This window comes from Haliotis rufescens, unplaced genomic scaffold (genome assembly GCF_023055435.1).
Source record: "Haliotis rufescens isolate VD_foot unplaced genomic scaffold, xgHalRufe1.0.p SCAF_20, whole genome shotgun sequence".
In the NCBI taxonomy this organism is placed as follows: domain Eukaryota; kingdom Metazoa; phylum Mollusca; class Gastropoda; order Lepetellida; family Haliotidae; genus Haliotis; species Haliotis rufescens.
The window spans coordinates 10047009-10061935 of NW_025963891.1; the positions used below are offsets into that span (position 1 = coordinate 10047009).

General features: G+C 39.5%; 1 protein-coding gene across 1 annotated transcript; it reads left to right on the plus strand.

Annotated features, from left to right (window-relative positions):
- The first annotated feature begins 4937 nt into the window (after window positions 1-4937).
- Window positions 4938-6719, plus strand: LOC125382712 (CHRNA7-FAM7A fusion protein-like). Its single transcript, XM_048401010.1, has 2 exons — window positions 4938-5040; window positions 6178-6719. Exons 1-2 carry the CDS (start codon window positions 4938-4940, stop codon window positions 6717-6719), a joined length of 645 nt encoding a protein of 214 aa, XP_048256967.1.
- Window positions 6720-14927: the final 8208 nt, after the last annotated feature.

The following is a 14927-nucleotide window of genomic DNA, read 5'->3' on the forward strand; positions in this document are numbered from 1 at the left end:
CATAAGAATAAAATAATACTACATTATCCCTACGGATATTTGTGTTACATCATAGAGAAATAAGAAATAGGTCAATGAAATAAGTTAAATACACCGACACACACATAAACACTATGACAAAAACGATGTAAAAGCACCAATCAACAATGGAAAGGGAAAAAAAGGGAAATATGGGAGGCATAAATTAAAAGGTTCTCAAGTTAGACAAATGTGGTAGATCTAGACAATAATAATACATGGTTTCGTAGTTAAGGAAACGAATACTGACTGGTACGAATGATTGACGAGCTCAATTTTGTGTCCTTTGTATTTGTTTAAAACAGACAGATCCCCACACCAGTTGGAAAGTGAACCTTAACATACTTTGTATAAAGATATAAAACAAGGATGGAAATAGTGGGATAAATATTAAAATCTTAAGCGACAAGGACATTATAATCTTTGTCGGACCTTTTTATGTACCAAAAACATGTGTATTTACTGCAAGGAGCGTATCAATAGTAGTAATTGTTGCCTATAGTGAGACTAATCTTTATGTACATTGTACTTGCTTATTGTTGTCTTATATTCGATAAGACATTTGATGTTTTTCATAAAAATATTACAGCTTATCGCGGCGAGAACCAATGGACAAAAAATCAAGCTAGTGCATATAGAGAACACTAATAAAAGGATGATAGAAAATATGTCACATGTTACAGAAATACGAGTAAAAACGAGTAAAAATCTATATTTTGCATAATGATGAATATAATTCATGAATGCTAAAATCTTAGAATCGTAGAACAACATCATCTCTACGACAGGCAATATTGATATTGGTACGATTGTTCATTGACTTAATATTAAGCAACTTGTTAGTTGTTTGTGTTATCCCAATTTGATTGCAAACACTGATTGACATATTGTCTTATAGTTTTCCAAAGAAGAAGCATTGAATGATTGTTTAATTAAAGAACTTTATTGAACGAAAATTGTTTTAATGATACCAGTTGTTTTATATCTCTTTCAAAACAAGACCAGACACATTATCATGGCCACACGCACTAACACTGAGTTGGCTGAAATAATTCATAATATCATTTTTTGTTATCACCAAATTTTGTTTTGTATCTTTAAAACTTTTCACTCGCGAAGGTTTTTGTCGTTATTTTGTTTCTAAACTTTAGCTCTATACAAAGATCTTATTATTCCATGCATAATAGTTTTTAAAAAACATTTAACTTTAATGATCACCGCTACAAAAAACTCGCGCTTTGTAATCCAGGGCTTGTTGTTAGGATAGATCTTGATTGTCTTAACAGATACAATAGAGTCAACGCAAAAGGTTATATGTCACTGTGGGTCAAGGTCAAAATAAAAATCATCAAAGTGAATCATCAGTCTCTGACAGCTTATGCAAAGTCTCTGAAGAAGAAGCTCCAAGAAGCCTATGACCTGGCGTCAAAGGCATCAAAGACTGCCCAAGTCAAACAGAAAGCCAGCTACGACTTGAAGACTAGAGGGGCCACTGTACAGACAGGTGATCGAGTTCTGGTGAAAGCCTTAGCCTTTGATGGTAAGCACAAGTTGGCAGATCGCTGGGAGGAAGATCCTTATGTTGTTCTCTTGCAACCAAACCAGGATATCCCTGTGTTTGTAGTGCAGAGAGAATCTGGTGAGGGGAGGAAGAGGACGTTGCACAGAAACCATCTCCTGCCCATTGGATCAGTACCAGCGATCATGGATAACAACAGAGTACCAGCAGCCAAGAAGCCAACTCCAAGACCAAGAAAGACAGTGAAGAAGACTATAGAAGAGGATATCCAGGAGGATAAAGAGTCTGACTATGATGCTCCATTCTATTTTCCAGCAGTTGCTGAGGATGCTACCATCATCAGTGAAGACACTGTGGAAGAGAGTGCGGCTACTTCAGAGACAACAGGTGACGATCTACAGTCTCTTGGAGTAGCAGGTGATGCTTCTGGTGGTGACGACCACATACCCGAAGAAGACAGCAGCACAGAAGCAGATCCTGAAGCAGTGCAACCACCAGAAAACACTGAAGAGGAGCCGGAAGACTCAGTCAGAGAAGAGCTACCTCCTCCTGCACCACCTGATGCTAATCCTCAACCCATACCTGCACCAAGAAGAACTGGTAGACTAACAAGGAAGCCTGCCTGGCAAACCTCAGGAGATTATGTGATGTGCCAGACTTCTGACCCAGACTGGCAGCAGAGGAGTCGGCGCCTGGAACAATTGACAGCGACCGGCATTTTAGGACACATCAGCACCAGCATCTCCAAGGCATTGCTTTCCCCTGTTGACGAAGAACCGGAATGACGAGGACGCCATTTTCAAGGGAGAGAAGTATGTGACAGGATCAGATAATTGTATATATTTTCAGAGTTTTATTAGTTTAGATTTTTACTGAATTAAATATTCAGTCAAGTATGTTTTAAACATTATATACTTCACACTTCAGCTCTCCTAATTCTCTGTTTCAGCTTACTTTTAAAAAAAAAAAAACATTTATCAGTAATAAACTTGGCTATAACTTCGAACAACACCTGCGTCTGTCCTTCATGTCAAGAAGCAGTCCCGGTTTCACATATAACAAATGAACCTATTCCATCAAAGACTCATCACATTATTTCAAATATTTGTTGGCAACCTATACCGAAACAGCCTACTACCTACTCTTATACAATATATTACTCCAAAGAAGTAAAAGAACATGCAATGCTTTCGAATTACCGTAGTTAAGCTGTCATTCCATGATAGATTTACTGGAGTAATATGAAAGAATCGGGTGTTCTTTAACTTCTTTTTGGTAGTATGTGTCAAAACGTTACTCATGTTATGACCTTCCACCGACCCGTGAAGATTCCCGGGTAGAATAGGTCTTCAGCAACCCATACTTACCGTAAAAGGTTATGACCTTCCACCGACCCGTGAAGATTCCCGGGTAGAATAGGTCTTCAGCAACCCATACTTGCCGTAAAAGGTGACTATGCTTGTCGTAAGAGGCGACTAACGGGATCGGGTGGTCAGGTTCTCTGACTTGGTTGATGCATGTCGTCGATTCCAATTGCGTGGATCGGTGCTCATGGTATTAATCACTGGCTTGTCTGGTCCAGAGTTGATAATTTACAGACCGCCGTCATCTAGCTGGAATATTGCTGAGTGCGACGTTAAACAACAAACCAACCAACCATCTGACGCTCACTATTCTAAAGAAAGAACAATGGCAGCCTGGTTTCCTGGGTATGCTGCGCTGGCGCTTCATTGACCCAGGCAATGACTGCACAATTGCCGCCTCCACCAGACGAACAAACATGGCGGACACGCCATGTATTTACTACAGAAAAACTCTAGAACGGATGGTTACAATTTGTTCTTAGCATTTTCATGAATGTCACGAGAATAACGTCTGTTGTTACCTCCGTTCTAGAGTTTTTCTTTTGTAAATACATGGCGTGTCCGCCATGTTTGTTCGTCTGGAGGAGGCGGCCATTCTGCAGTCATTGCCTGGGTCAGTGTAGCGCCAGCGCAGCATACCCAAGGAACCAGGCTGCCATTGTTCTTTCTTTAAAATAGTGAGCGTCAGATGGTTGGTTGGTTTCCTTCACTGAAGGTAACAACAGACGTTATTCTCGTGACATTCATGAAAATGCTAAGAACAAATTGTAACCATCCGTTCTAGAGTTTTTCTTTTGTAAATACATGGCGTGTCCGCCATGTTTGTTCGGCTAGTGGAGGCGGCCATTGTGCAGTCATTGCCTGGGTCAGTGTGGCGCCAGCGCAGCATACCCAGGGAACCAGGCTGGAACAATGGTAGGTTGATTAAAAAGATCAAATCTACGTTATGATAGTTGCACAGAAAATCGTTTAATCCTCAAAACTAAAATGAACATGTTTCATTACATCGATGTATGCAACCGCTTATTTGACGCTCCCTACTAGTGCTTATTACACATTCATCAGGAGAAGCTGTTTACACAATAATCAATACATGAAGTCAGTCTCTGTGTACTTACTTTCTTTCTACAAAGAGAATCGATTCACCAGAAAATTTGAAGTCACAATAACTATTAAACGTGTATAAAATATATCGGCATGTATTCTACCATTTACATAAAAAGTAAATTTGATTTTTTCTTCTAGCATTGCATTTAGCATTTTAGGCAATCAAAACATTATCTTTTCTATTTATTGCTGTATGTTGGTGATACCATACCCAAGGACGTGATAGCTTGATGTAATTCAGTCAATGTTTATCAACGTTAACTGTGTTTACTACGTCATCGATGTGGGGAAATGTTAACCCCCTGGATGCCAAGTTATTTTTCTGGCGAACATTTTCATAAGATTTGAAAAGTGCACGTTGTAAGAAAATTCGGTTTACTTGGTCTACATCCGACTATAAAATGACGCAGGGATGTGGAATATTAAATTTCCATTTTGTTGGTATAAAATGAACTGCTAATATTAATTCGTTTAAAAACAGAGATTACTAAGTTTTGCCCGAGAGTTTGTTATACGTAAAAAATCCAGCTAATTTCGCAACTTTTTATCGAATACCAATAACATTACATTCCAATGATTGTTTTTTTATTTAACACCTTGAAACTGTGAGCTGACAATATACTGCCTAATGTCTGAACGACATGATGATATATGAAATGGATGTGTACGCTTATATAACCGCGGTGGTTTAGGTGAATGAATCACTAAACGCAGGTTGAGTTGTTGATGACCGTTTTTTAATTCAATTGAATTAATGAACAGAGGCCCACGTGTATGGCACTGTGCCCTATGGTGTCACAACATCATACATCATTAGATTTACCGGGACAAACCTGTGACAGTTGACTGAAATATTTCAGCGATGAACTGAGAACTTGTCTCCATTCAAAGTCAATTACAAGTGTAAATTCAAACTGACCAGTCCCATAATGCGCCCTGTCACTGTAAGTAAGGGGCTGGGGCGAGACAATAGAGACCAGAGAAACAATAGGGAAGGCAAGCGCAAGGGTGACTATTGTAATAGTGAAGCAGGTTAGATTGGGTGGTTAAACTAGGTCTAAGACTAAGACCGGTGACGATATAACCGGCTCACGTGAAAAGGATTTTATAAACACTATCCCATGTAGCGGAAAGTTCTCTTCGGATTTAGTGTTTGCGTAGTTTCGAAACCACTCGACGTTGACGTTTCGTAATGATCTTTGGTGATTAAATACATGACAGATACCCGTGATCATTAATATCCTATTTTTGTAATTTGATTCATTTTCAATAAATTTGCTTCGTTCGTCATATCACAGAACAGATAATTTGCTTCAGAATTCACAACTGTAAATTGTGTGAATGATGTATTTTAAATTTTATTCGACTTCCATGTGAGGGTTGATGAGAAGGGATACATATGTCCCTGTGGCATCCAGGGGGTTAATGGAAGTGTTTCATGACTTACATAAACCGATCGATCACCTTTATTATAAGCTTCTAGTCACCACTGTTCAGACAAGGGAGACGAGTCAGAGGAAATGGCTGTGAAAGTGTTCACGAGCATTTTTCTCGGCACTATTGTTCTCGTACAAATTCACGGAAAGATGCTTGCTGGACAAGGGGAACTTTTAAAACACCTTCTTGAAAGCCACAATCAAGAGGTTTTTCAAACAAATGAAGTGTTGGATATTGGAATATATTTTTCCCTATCCCAAATAGTTGAACTTGATGAACGGCGACAATCATTCTCCACCAGTGGATGGTTCACGTTCCAGTGGGTTGATGATTCCTTAAAGTGGAACGTTACAGATTTCAATGGTACAGAGAAAATATATCTGTCTAGTCAAACAATCTGGACCCCTGATTTAATGCTCTTAAATTCCGTCACAGGAATGAAGCTTTTCAATCACCAACAAGTACCTTTATGCGTGGAACACACTGGATTAGTAGAATGGGACCACGGTGATCTCTTCAAGAGCCAGTGCGACTTTGATATTGTCCATTTTCCGCTTGATACTCAGATTTGCAATCTTGTTCTATCAACCTGGGTTTCAAGTTCGGACAAAGTTAAGTTAACACCACTTCCGCATCAATTGGATACCTATACTACGGGTGGGAATGGATTATGGCAATTAAGAAATATAACAACATTTCTAAAGGAACTTCAGTACCCTCGACTAATTGTAGAACTGACCCTGAAACGCCGACCATCATATTACGTCTACAACCTGATAATCCCCATCACGCTTCTATCTCTTCTCAGCTCCCTGGTGTTTGCTTTGCCAATAGAGTACGGTGACAAAGTGGCTCTATCCATGACGGTTCTACTCTCCTTCGGCGTGTTCCTGACTCAGATGACCACAGACATGCCAAAAACGTCCCGACAGACGTCCTACCTCACCATCTACCTGACCGCTCTGCTCACCCTAAGCTCCCTCTCTGTGGCCATGATGATCCTCATTCTCAGGATCTACAAGCGTCAAGGAAAGGTGCCCAAAGTGCTGCAGAAATGGGTTGTTCTCTGGAAATGTTATTCGTCAAATGTAAAGCAGACTGCTGCTGTAGATCAAGATCATGCGGGTGACGTAAATGCCAAGGTGAGCACAGAGGATCCATCCTGGAAGGATGTGTCTGCCACGCTTGAAGCCATGTGTCTGAGGTTATTCCTCTTCATGAATATCAGTCTCGGCATCGTTCTCTTCACTGTACTAATAGTATTAACAAATTGACTGTTGACTGGCTTTACAGTTTCATGCAACAGGGTAACCTTTGGTTCCCTGGAGTTGATTTTATCATGAGATGAGCTTCTTCCTATCCCATCTGGATGAGAATTCTTAACGTTTGCATTTGTAGACAGAGTTAATATCCTTGACAAGCACATGGGATACGTCTCGCAGAATGGTTCCAAATGTGTCGGTGCTTGACAACCAACGGCACAAACTGTTGTTTAATCAAAAAAGGCGCGCCTTTGATCTCGCCCTTAACAATGTTAGAATTCAATGGAACCTAGTGTATGTTTATGGAGTCTCCGATTAAGTGATCACTGGAGCTTATACATATGAACAATTATTGTAAATAGCAAAAACGTGTAGATGTTCGTTTTCCGGAAACCTTCCAGATACTTTCCCTCTTTGAATCCTACCTGGAAATATTCTGGCAACCTTTTTTGTTCAATTTAGTGTGAAACACATAAAAAAATATTTTTGAAAATTACCAAGAAGACTGAAGATATCCGGAAGGTTTCCGAAAGGTATTCAGATACAAGTTTTGTTCATGTTTTTTTTCTTGTAAATAATGTTAGCCTGGTCATATCTGATAGCTGCAGTAACATTTCGTGACATTTTAGTTCGAAGTATCCCCTGAAAAATGAGATTTCTGCGCAGGTACTTTTGTAGAAGACAATTTTCAACAACATTCATTTATATTTGTTTTGGGATGTTTAGTGTGTTTAATAAACAAAAAGAATTTCTAGTAGACGTAAGGACAAACAGGATGCAGTTATTAGCTGGCCTTAGTAAGTCGAATGTATAGCAATTTTGAAAAAAGATTAACGCCTCTATGGGAAACAGTAAGAGTAGTGGTTACTGTAATTTTGTGGATTATTTTAGTAAATTGGCTCATCCAATTGGTATGGTGTTCATCTACAACGGGTACCCGGGTATGGTCGGGTAATAGGGTGGTGGGTACCCGGGTAGTAAATTTGGACTCGCCCCAGCCCTAGTTTACACCCTCTGGTAGTTTTATAGAATGTCAAAGAACTTTATCTGAACAGGCAATGAAAGCTTTATTTTCATTGTATAGAGTTATTAATAGTTATAAGTATATTTCTGTTGATATCCAGTACCAGTTATTTCAAACACTAATTCAACCCATATTGTGTTATAAATGTGACGTGTGGGGTTTTAGGGAGGCTTATGCAATTGAAAGGTTTATTAAAAAGATATTAATTGTTAAATTATCTACACAATAGGCTTATGTTTATGGTGAATTCGGGGTACTACCATTGATAAGTGTGCGGTTTGTTAGAATTGTTAAATATTGGATGAAAATCTTGAAGTGTGATCCAAATAGATATATTAGTATTGTGTGTAAAGCTCTTTTAGAAATGATGTTAAGTCATCCTAATGAAGAACGTTGGGCCTTTCTGGTAAGAAACATCAGTGTCAACTTTCCCGGAAAGTAGCAACAATACCATCGTTAGAGATTAAGAATGTGTCAATGGTGAGACATTGCCTTATATGGGATATGTGGATGTTGCGGTTGAAACTAGTTGGTTATCTACAGGTCTCAAAAGTAATTGTTTATAGTTCGTCATCCCAGACAGTGCGTACATCAATCGTGTTCCGGTTTTACTGGAGACTATTATCTTATCCCAGCTATTGAGAGTTACAGGTAGGCAATAGGACCTAACTTTCTTCAAATGAGCAAAATGCACACACCTTGGAATCTTGCCTCTCGAGGTATTAGTTTGCAGGACAAGGGACTTACAAGGAAAGATGGGACCCCGGGACTTATGTGTACCTGTGAGGTGTCACTCGTTTTTAACTCCAAACAGAACAAGACAGTCACGTGTTCACTCTACAAGAAACTGCCTTATAGAGAAACTTGTGTCATGCTTCACCAGGGCCACGAAGACATCCATATCACCGGGGCTTGAGATAACCCCTGCATTATTCTGCTGTCAGTACTAGAGGTCACTACAAGTCCCTTTTCAATTGTCAAACCTGACCAACAAGACCATAGTTGCTTCTCCTAGGACAATCATCTGCGAGATACAATTAGTCCAGATTTAGAAAGTTGCACCCATCAACGTGGAACAGATTGCCACTGAAGTAAAACAGCACAAGCTGAAGAAGGTGAACATATCTCATAAGGTAACTGAGGAACACAAGAAGCTGAGTGAAGAGCTAATTCAGAAATACGGCGACGTGTTTTCTACAGGAGATTTAGATGTTGGCCACTACACTGTTTATTAGGGATTGACAGACCCTACGCCAATCAAGGAAAGAGATAGGCGCATACCACCATCTGTGTTTCAGGAGTTGAAGGACCATCTCCAACAGTTACGTGCTTGTGGAATCATCAGGCGTTCTTATAATATAGCCCATGGGCTTCTTATGTTGTCCGTGTTGCAACTGAATTGCGCTTTGTCAAAGCTACCTATTCTTGGATATGCGAATTATGACTTTCTTTTGAAGTGCACACAGATCCACATTCGCATAGATTAGGTGCAATCCTCTACCTAGAAAAAGAAGGACAAAAGAGGGTCATCGCTAAAAGCGGCCAATAAAGCAATAAAGCAGAGAAGAACTGTCCATCACACAAGTTGGAGTTCCTGGAATTTAAATGGGCAGTGATTGACTACGACCACCTCTACAGAAATCAGTTAACTGTACTAACGGACAACAACCTTTCAAATACGTCTTAAGTACACCAAAACTGGATACTACGAGTCACAGGTGGATTGTTGCTCTTTCTTCATTCAACTTTAATAGTAAGTATAGTTCAGGTAAATGTAACGCAGATGCTGATATGATCTTCAGGTTGTCACAAGAAGACGAGACAGAGACGATGGCTGCTACATCTGTAAAGGTGATCTGCAATACTTGTCAGACATCCAACTACATCGAGAGCTTATGCTTCGCAGATGAACTTATTGCAGACGTTGGACACAGGAACAACATAACTTGTTTCACTCTAAGGTATTGGGGGAATGCACAATACACAGGGATCCAGTACTTCCCAGAGTCTTTGCCGGATTACATCACAACAAGATATCAGAGGATATTCCTGCAGGTATTATCCGAGAAATCAGTCGCCTCTAACTACAACGGACATGGGTGGAGGAGAAAAGAGGCAACTAGTTCTCCGTGCAGAATTCATCAGGAGAGCATTAAGTCGACTTCATGATGAGATTGAAGATCAGACTCTCAGTTTCTAATGGCCTGGAATGGCTAAAGATGTGGATTATTGGATCAAAAACTGTCATAGATGCTTCAGAAGAACACTAACAGAAGGTCAAGCTACTCTCCTCTCCATCCTTACCAGCCAGCCCCTTTCTTTCGTCCTCACATCAGAGAGGTCAAATGGAGGATATCAATATATTCTTGTTCTGACAGATCATTTTACAGGATATGCTCAAGCCTACCCTACTGTTAAGTGAGTGAGTGAGTGAATAAGGTTTTACGCCGCTTTTAGCACTATTCCAGTAATATCACAGCGGGGGACACCAGCAATGGGCCCTACTATTAAGACAACTGCAAACGTCCTATTCAACAACTTTTTAATACTCTATGGTTTTCCCCAAAGACTACATGCAGATCAAGGGGTCATCCTTGAAAGTAACCTTATCAATGAACTGTGCTAGCTGGCCGGAATAGAAAGAAGGATGTTAGTTTTTTGGCAGATATGCCAGAAGACCAACTGGAAGTCATATATAACACCACTTGCTCATGCCTACAATTCATCATGACATGAATCAGGTGGAGAAAGTCCTTTGATTTGTTATGTTTGACAGTCAACCACGAATGCCTGTCGACATGGAATTTGGAATAGATTCTCCACAAGGTAGACAATGTAAGACCACCTACATTAAAGATCTGAGCAAACGCAATGCTGAATCAAGTTTTGATTCAACTCACTTTTGTGATTGACTTGGGTATAAGCCTTCTGTAAACATTCTGTAAAATGTTTATAAGAATGAATACAAGTGATATATGTATATGTATCAATGATGAATTTACAATCCCAATTGATTAATTCCATTAGTGTCTATGCTCTAGAATGTTATTCCTATAGGATCACCTTGATGCTTGTAGCATTTAGAAATAACAATAGCATGTGCAAATGTCTACAAATGACGACAGATTGCAAAAATCACCTTGCGAACAATAATTTAGTATTTGTCAGTCTATATTATTTGCTGAATGTTCATTTGATTGGAATTACATTCAGTGATGCAAACGAGTTCATTAATGCAAAGCATTAATTTGTATGGGTGTAAAATCATGGTTGCGCATTCCAGTTGCCATAAAGTGATATTCTGGATTTATTTTGAGATAGGATAGGAGATGATGTGTTTTCAGTAAGTATTATACGCTTCAGAGCGTGAAGTGTCAGTTGTAACCTGTTACCCACTTTCTGATAATGGACATGACTGCAGTGACTTGACTATCTGGATGATCATATTTTACAAGCACTTCATCTCGGTGTTTTATATGGTAAACCGCAGGGTTATTGGAGTAATATTTTACAGGCGTTTCAGGTGCCTGTAGTGAAAATGCCATACAGAATATAAGGCTAGTGTTGCTATGAACGAATTAAAACAGTAAAACATTAATATGTGAAAGATGTGTAAAATACTTACTTAGTATGGTATTATTGAATAACACCTGTTTTCTGCATTATTTCAGAACCTCGTGAATACACATTTTATTCAATCTATACCAATCATGTGTCTACGTAATGTATAATATTTTGTCGTATTTCTAATGCATGTATTTCAAAAATGGTGGTGCAACTGTGTTTATAGTATATTTATTTATTCAGGACTATTCACTGCATATTTTCATTTTATGAGGTTCTAGCTTGCGTCCCTGAGACGAAGTATAATATATATTTTGTTTTATTATTTATGCATGATTAACTATATAAAATAGATTGTGTTTTATCTAGGAGGATTTGTTAAAGTCTGATTGTTTGTCAGATATTTTGTTTGTTTGTTGTTTAACGCCGCATTCAGTAATATTCCAGCTATATGACGGCGTTCTGTAAATAATCGATAATTACAAAGCAATATTTATTTTTTATTTTAAGTCATGACATTGGCTTGACTTTGTCATGGCACTGTTTTTACACAGGCACTTTCTTCAGGTAAACACGACATTGGTGTATTGATTAATAGATATCTCAGCTAAAATTACTTCCTATTATGAAAAATCTCGAAAAACCGAAATTGGCGCATTTTGACACACCTTTTAATGACTGTTTTTACCATAAAAAGCATGTGTGAATAGATAAACAATTAAATTGTACAGGTTATACATCAACTTCAAAAGAAAACACAAACACAGACTATTTCAAAACAAGCAAACATATTTGTAATATGTGCCATGTGTTTGTTCATTATCATGTGATTATATTTCTTCGTCTCATATATTAGGGATGTAATAACCGGTGACGATAAAACCGGCTCACGTGAAAAGGGAATTTATAAAAACTAATCCCATATAGCGGAAAGATCTTTTGGGCGTGAGTGTTTGCGTAATTTCTAAACCACTCAAAATGATTCTGGTGTTGTTGTTGAGGTTTCGTAATGATCTTTGATGCTTAATTACATGACAGATACCCATGATCATTAATATCCTATTTTTGTAATTGCATTCATTTTCAATAAATTTGCTTCGTTCGTCATATCACAGAACAGAACAGATAATTTGCCTGAAAATTTGTGTGAATGATGTATTTTGAATTTTATTCGACTTCCAAGTGAGGATTGATGAGAAGGGATACATATATCCCTGTGGCATCCAGGGGGTTAATGGAAGTGTATAGAGCGTTATCCTAAACACTCTTTCATGACTTACATAAACCGATCGATCACCTTTATTATAAGCTTCTAGTCACCACTGTTCAGACAAGGGAGACGAGTCAGAGGAAATGGCTGTGAAAGTGTTAAAACGTGTCACGAGCATTTTTCTCGGCACTATTATTCTCGTAAAAATTCACGGGAAAACGCTTGCTGGACAAGGGGGCTTTTGGACGGAGAATGTCTGAGCTGTCAAATTTTCCTTGACGACGACCAGATGTGTTCTCTCCTGCCCACACCATTGCTCCCCGCACCATAACACCATACAGCACGACCTCCTGAGCGCAACATGCCGCCCGATCGGCAGTAAAAACGCTGTTTTCATCAGCTCTGAACAGATTAACCAGCTTACATCAGTGAAGACGACTCTCTACCAGTCATTTCGCTGCCAACAACGTATAGTCTGGGCTCTTCTGAATCTCTGACGACGATGTTGCGCCGTCAATAGCTGTCCTCTTTAAAGTCTGTAAGCCCTAATTCCTTGAGCCCTGGGTCGCCTGGCCACTGTCTGTCGACTAACCATATGCCCTGAGGCATTCGTCGCTGATGACCTCACTGTCGGGAATCGATTCCAGAGATACACAGTACGCAAGTATCGGTCTTCATTGGGCGTAGTTACCTTTGGTCTGCCTGTTCTTTGTCTGTCTGATGTCCTCCCGGTCTGTCTGTAACATTGCATCAGGTTATATACAGTAAGACGGGAGCAACCAAACGTTCAAGCAATATAGGGGCAAGGGTAGTTCCCATCTGTATCATACCCAGGGCCTGCTCGCGTTGTTCAGATATCAGTCGTGGCGACTCTTGGTGTGTTTTTTATCAGTTCGAGTGTCTGATATGCCGTCAGATATATATATCCTTATTGCACCCCTTGTTTCGACTGCCCAATGCGGCACATGTTTTTCATTTTTTCGCATTTTCTAAAAAAAAAACAAGTGCGTCATTAATAAATAGTTATAATTAAAGGTAAATTTTAGCATAACAGTTTAAAACACGGGTTATAAACCACAGGCAACCAAAGCTTGGCCACCTCGCTGACGATCATTGGGACATACGGTGGCTCAGATTCCTGCACAATACCTCAGCAGAGTTTACGTCATCATTCTAGCTACTGCTGGTTGTCCACAATACTAGCCAATAAAAAAAAATGCTAAGCAATGAGTTGGTTGGAACCACTGGTTGATGATAGTTACATCCATTATGACAGGAATTACGTGTCACACATTGGGACAATAATTTTACGGTACTTTAACCTCCAGGGCAGAGCATTAAGTAATCTCTGTTGAGAAAAGAATTGCACCAAAAATAAAAACATGCAATAAGTTATTCACATACATTATTATTTCAAATTTATGACAGACCAATTTCTTTCCAGTAGCTTTGGGTGAGATGCCCGCGCACACAGGATACAGATCTTTCAGATTTCAGATTTCTGTGTATTTTTTTCGGTTCATTGAGGTATGAATCGAAAAACCGATGTGCAAACTGTATGAATCCGCGTAGAATGAACCTCAATGAACCGAAAAAATATACAGTCAATGCTTATAATTAAATTCGACAACGTAAAACATGTTTTATCTACAATAGTTTAACCCAATACAGTTGCATATATCAAAACAGACAAAAATGACGACATTGATAAACATTCCAGGTGTAGAAATACATACAGTGGCGTGACATGAATCAGGTGATCGTTTAATTTATGCACATAACTTGACACGCCTACACAGTCAGTAGCCAATCAACGGAGAGTGGGATTAAAACAATGTTCATTGGACCTGTAAATTAAGGCAAGAGTGAGTGAGTGAGTGAGTTGGGTTTAACGCCGCTTTTAACAGTATTCCAGTCATATCGCGGCGTATCAGCTTAATGTGGGAGGAAGACCCGAAGTGATGCAGGTCTCAGACGTTTACCACTTCGGTGAAACGCACGAGCACGGGTATGGTGCTGACAAACCTAGAAACATAATCGGGGCGAACCGGGATTCGAACCCACGATCATAGGTTTCTGGCGTGCCCAAGGGACGCAACTCTGCACAGCGAATCGCGGCGCCTTAGACGACTGGGCCACCTGTGCCCCCGAATTAAGGCAAGAGGCGAAAAGAACTGCAACAGTCAGACTGTAACGAACCGGAAGAAATATGTCCGAGAGAAGGCGGCTGTTTCAAATAATATGGTCATTTACTGCGTGATTCATACATTACTTCCCTGATTACGGTAAAACACAGTTGGAGAAATGCTAGTTATAAATGAAACCCGAAGACATGAAAGTTGAACCGGGGCGAGCGGGAAAACGACAGGCGAGCGAGCCTGCACGTTTGCTGTTTCATTCATTCTCGGCCTTCGGTTTCAAA

What these genes read in the sequence shown, in the direction of transcription:
- LOC125382712 (XM_048401010.1), top strand. Translation starts at nt 4,938, where the DNA reads ATGCGCCCTGTCACTGTAAGTAAGGGGCTGGGGCGAGACAATAGAGAC. An exon ending in CTATTGTAATAGTGAAGCAG is followed by an intron (nt 5,041 to 6,177) that starts GTTAGATTGGGT and finishes GACTAATTGTAG; the next exon opens with AACTGACCCTGAAACGCCGA.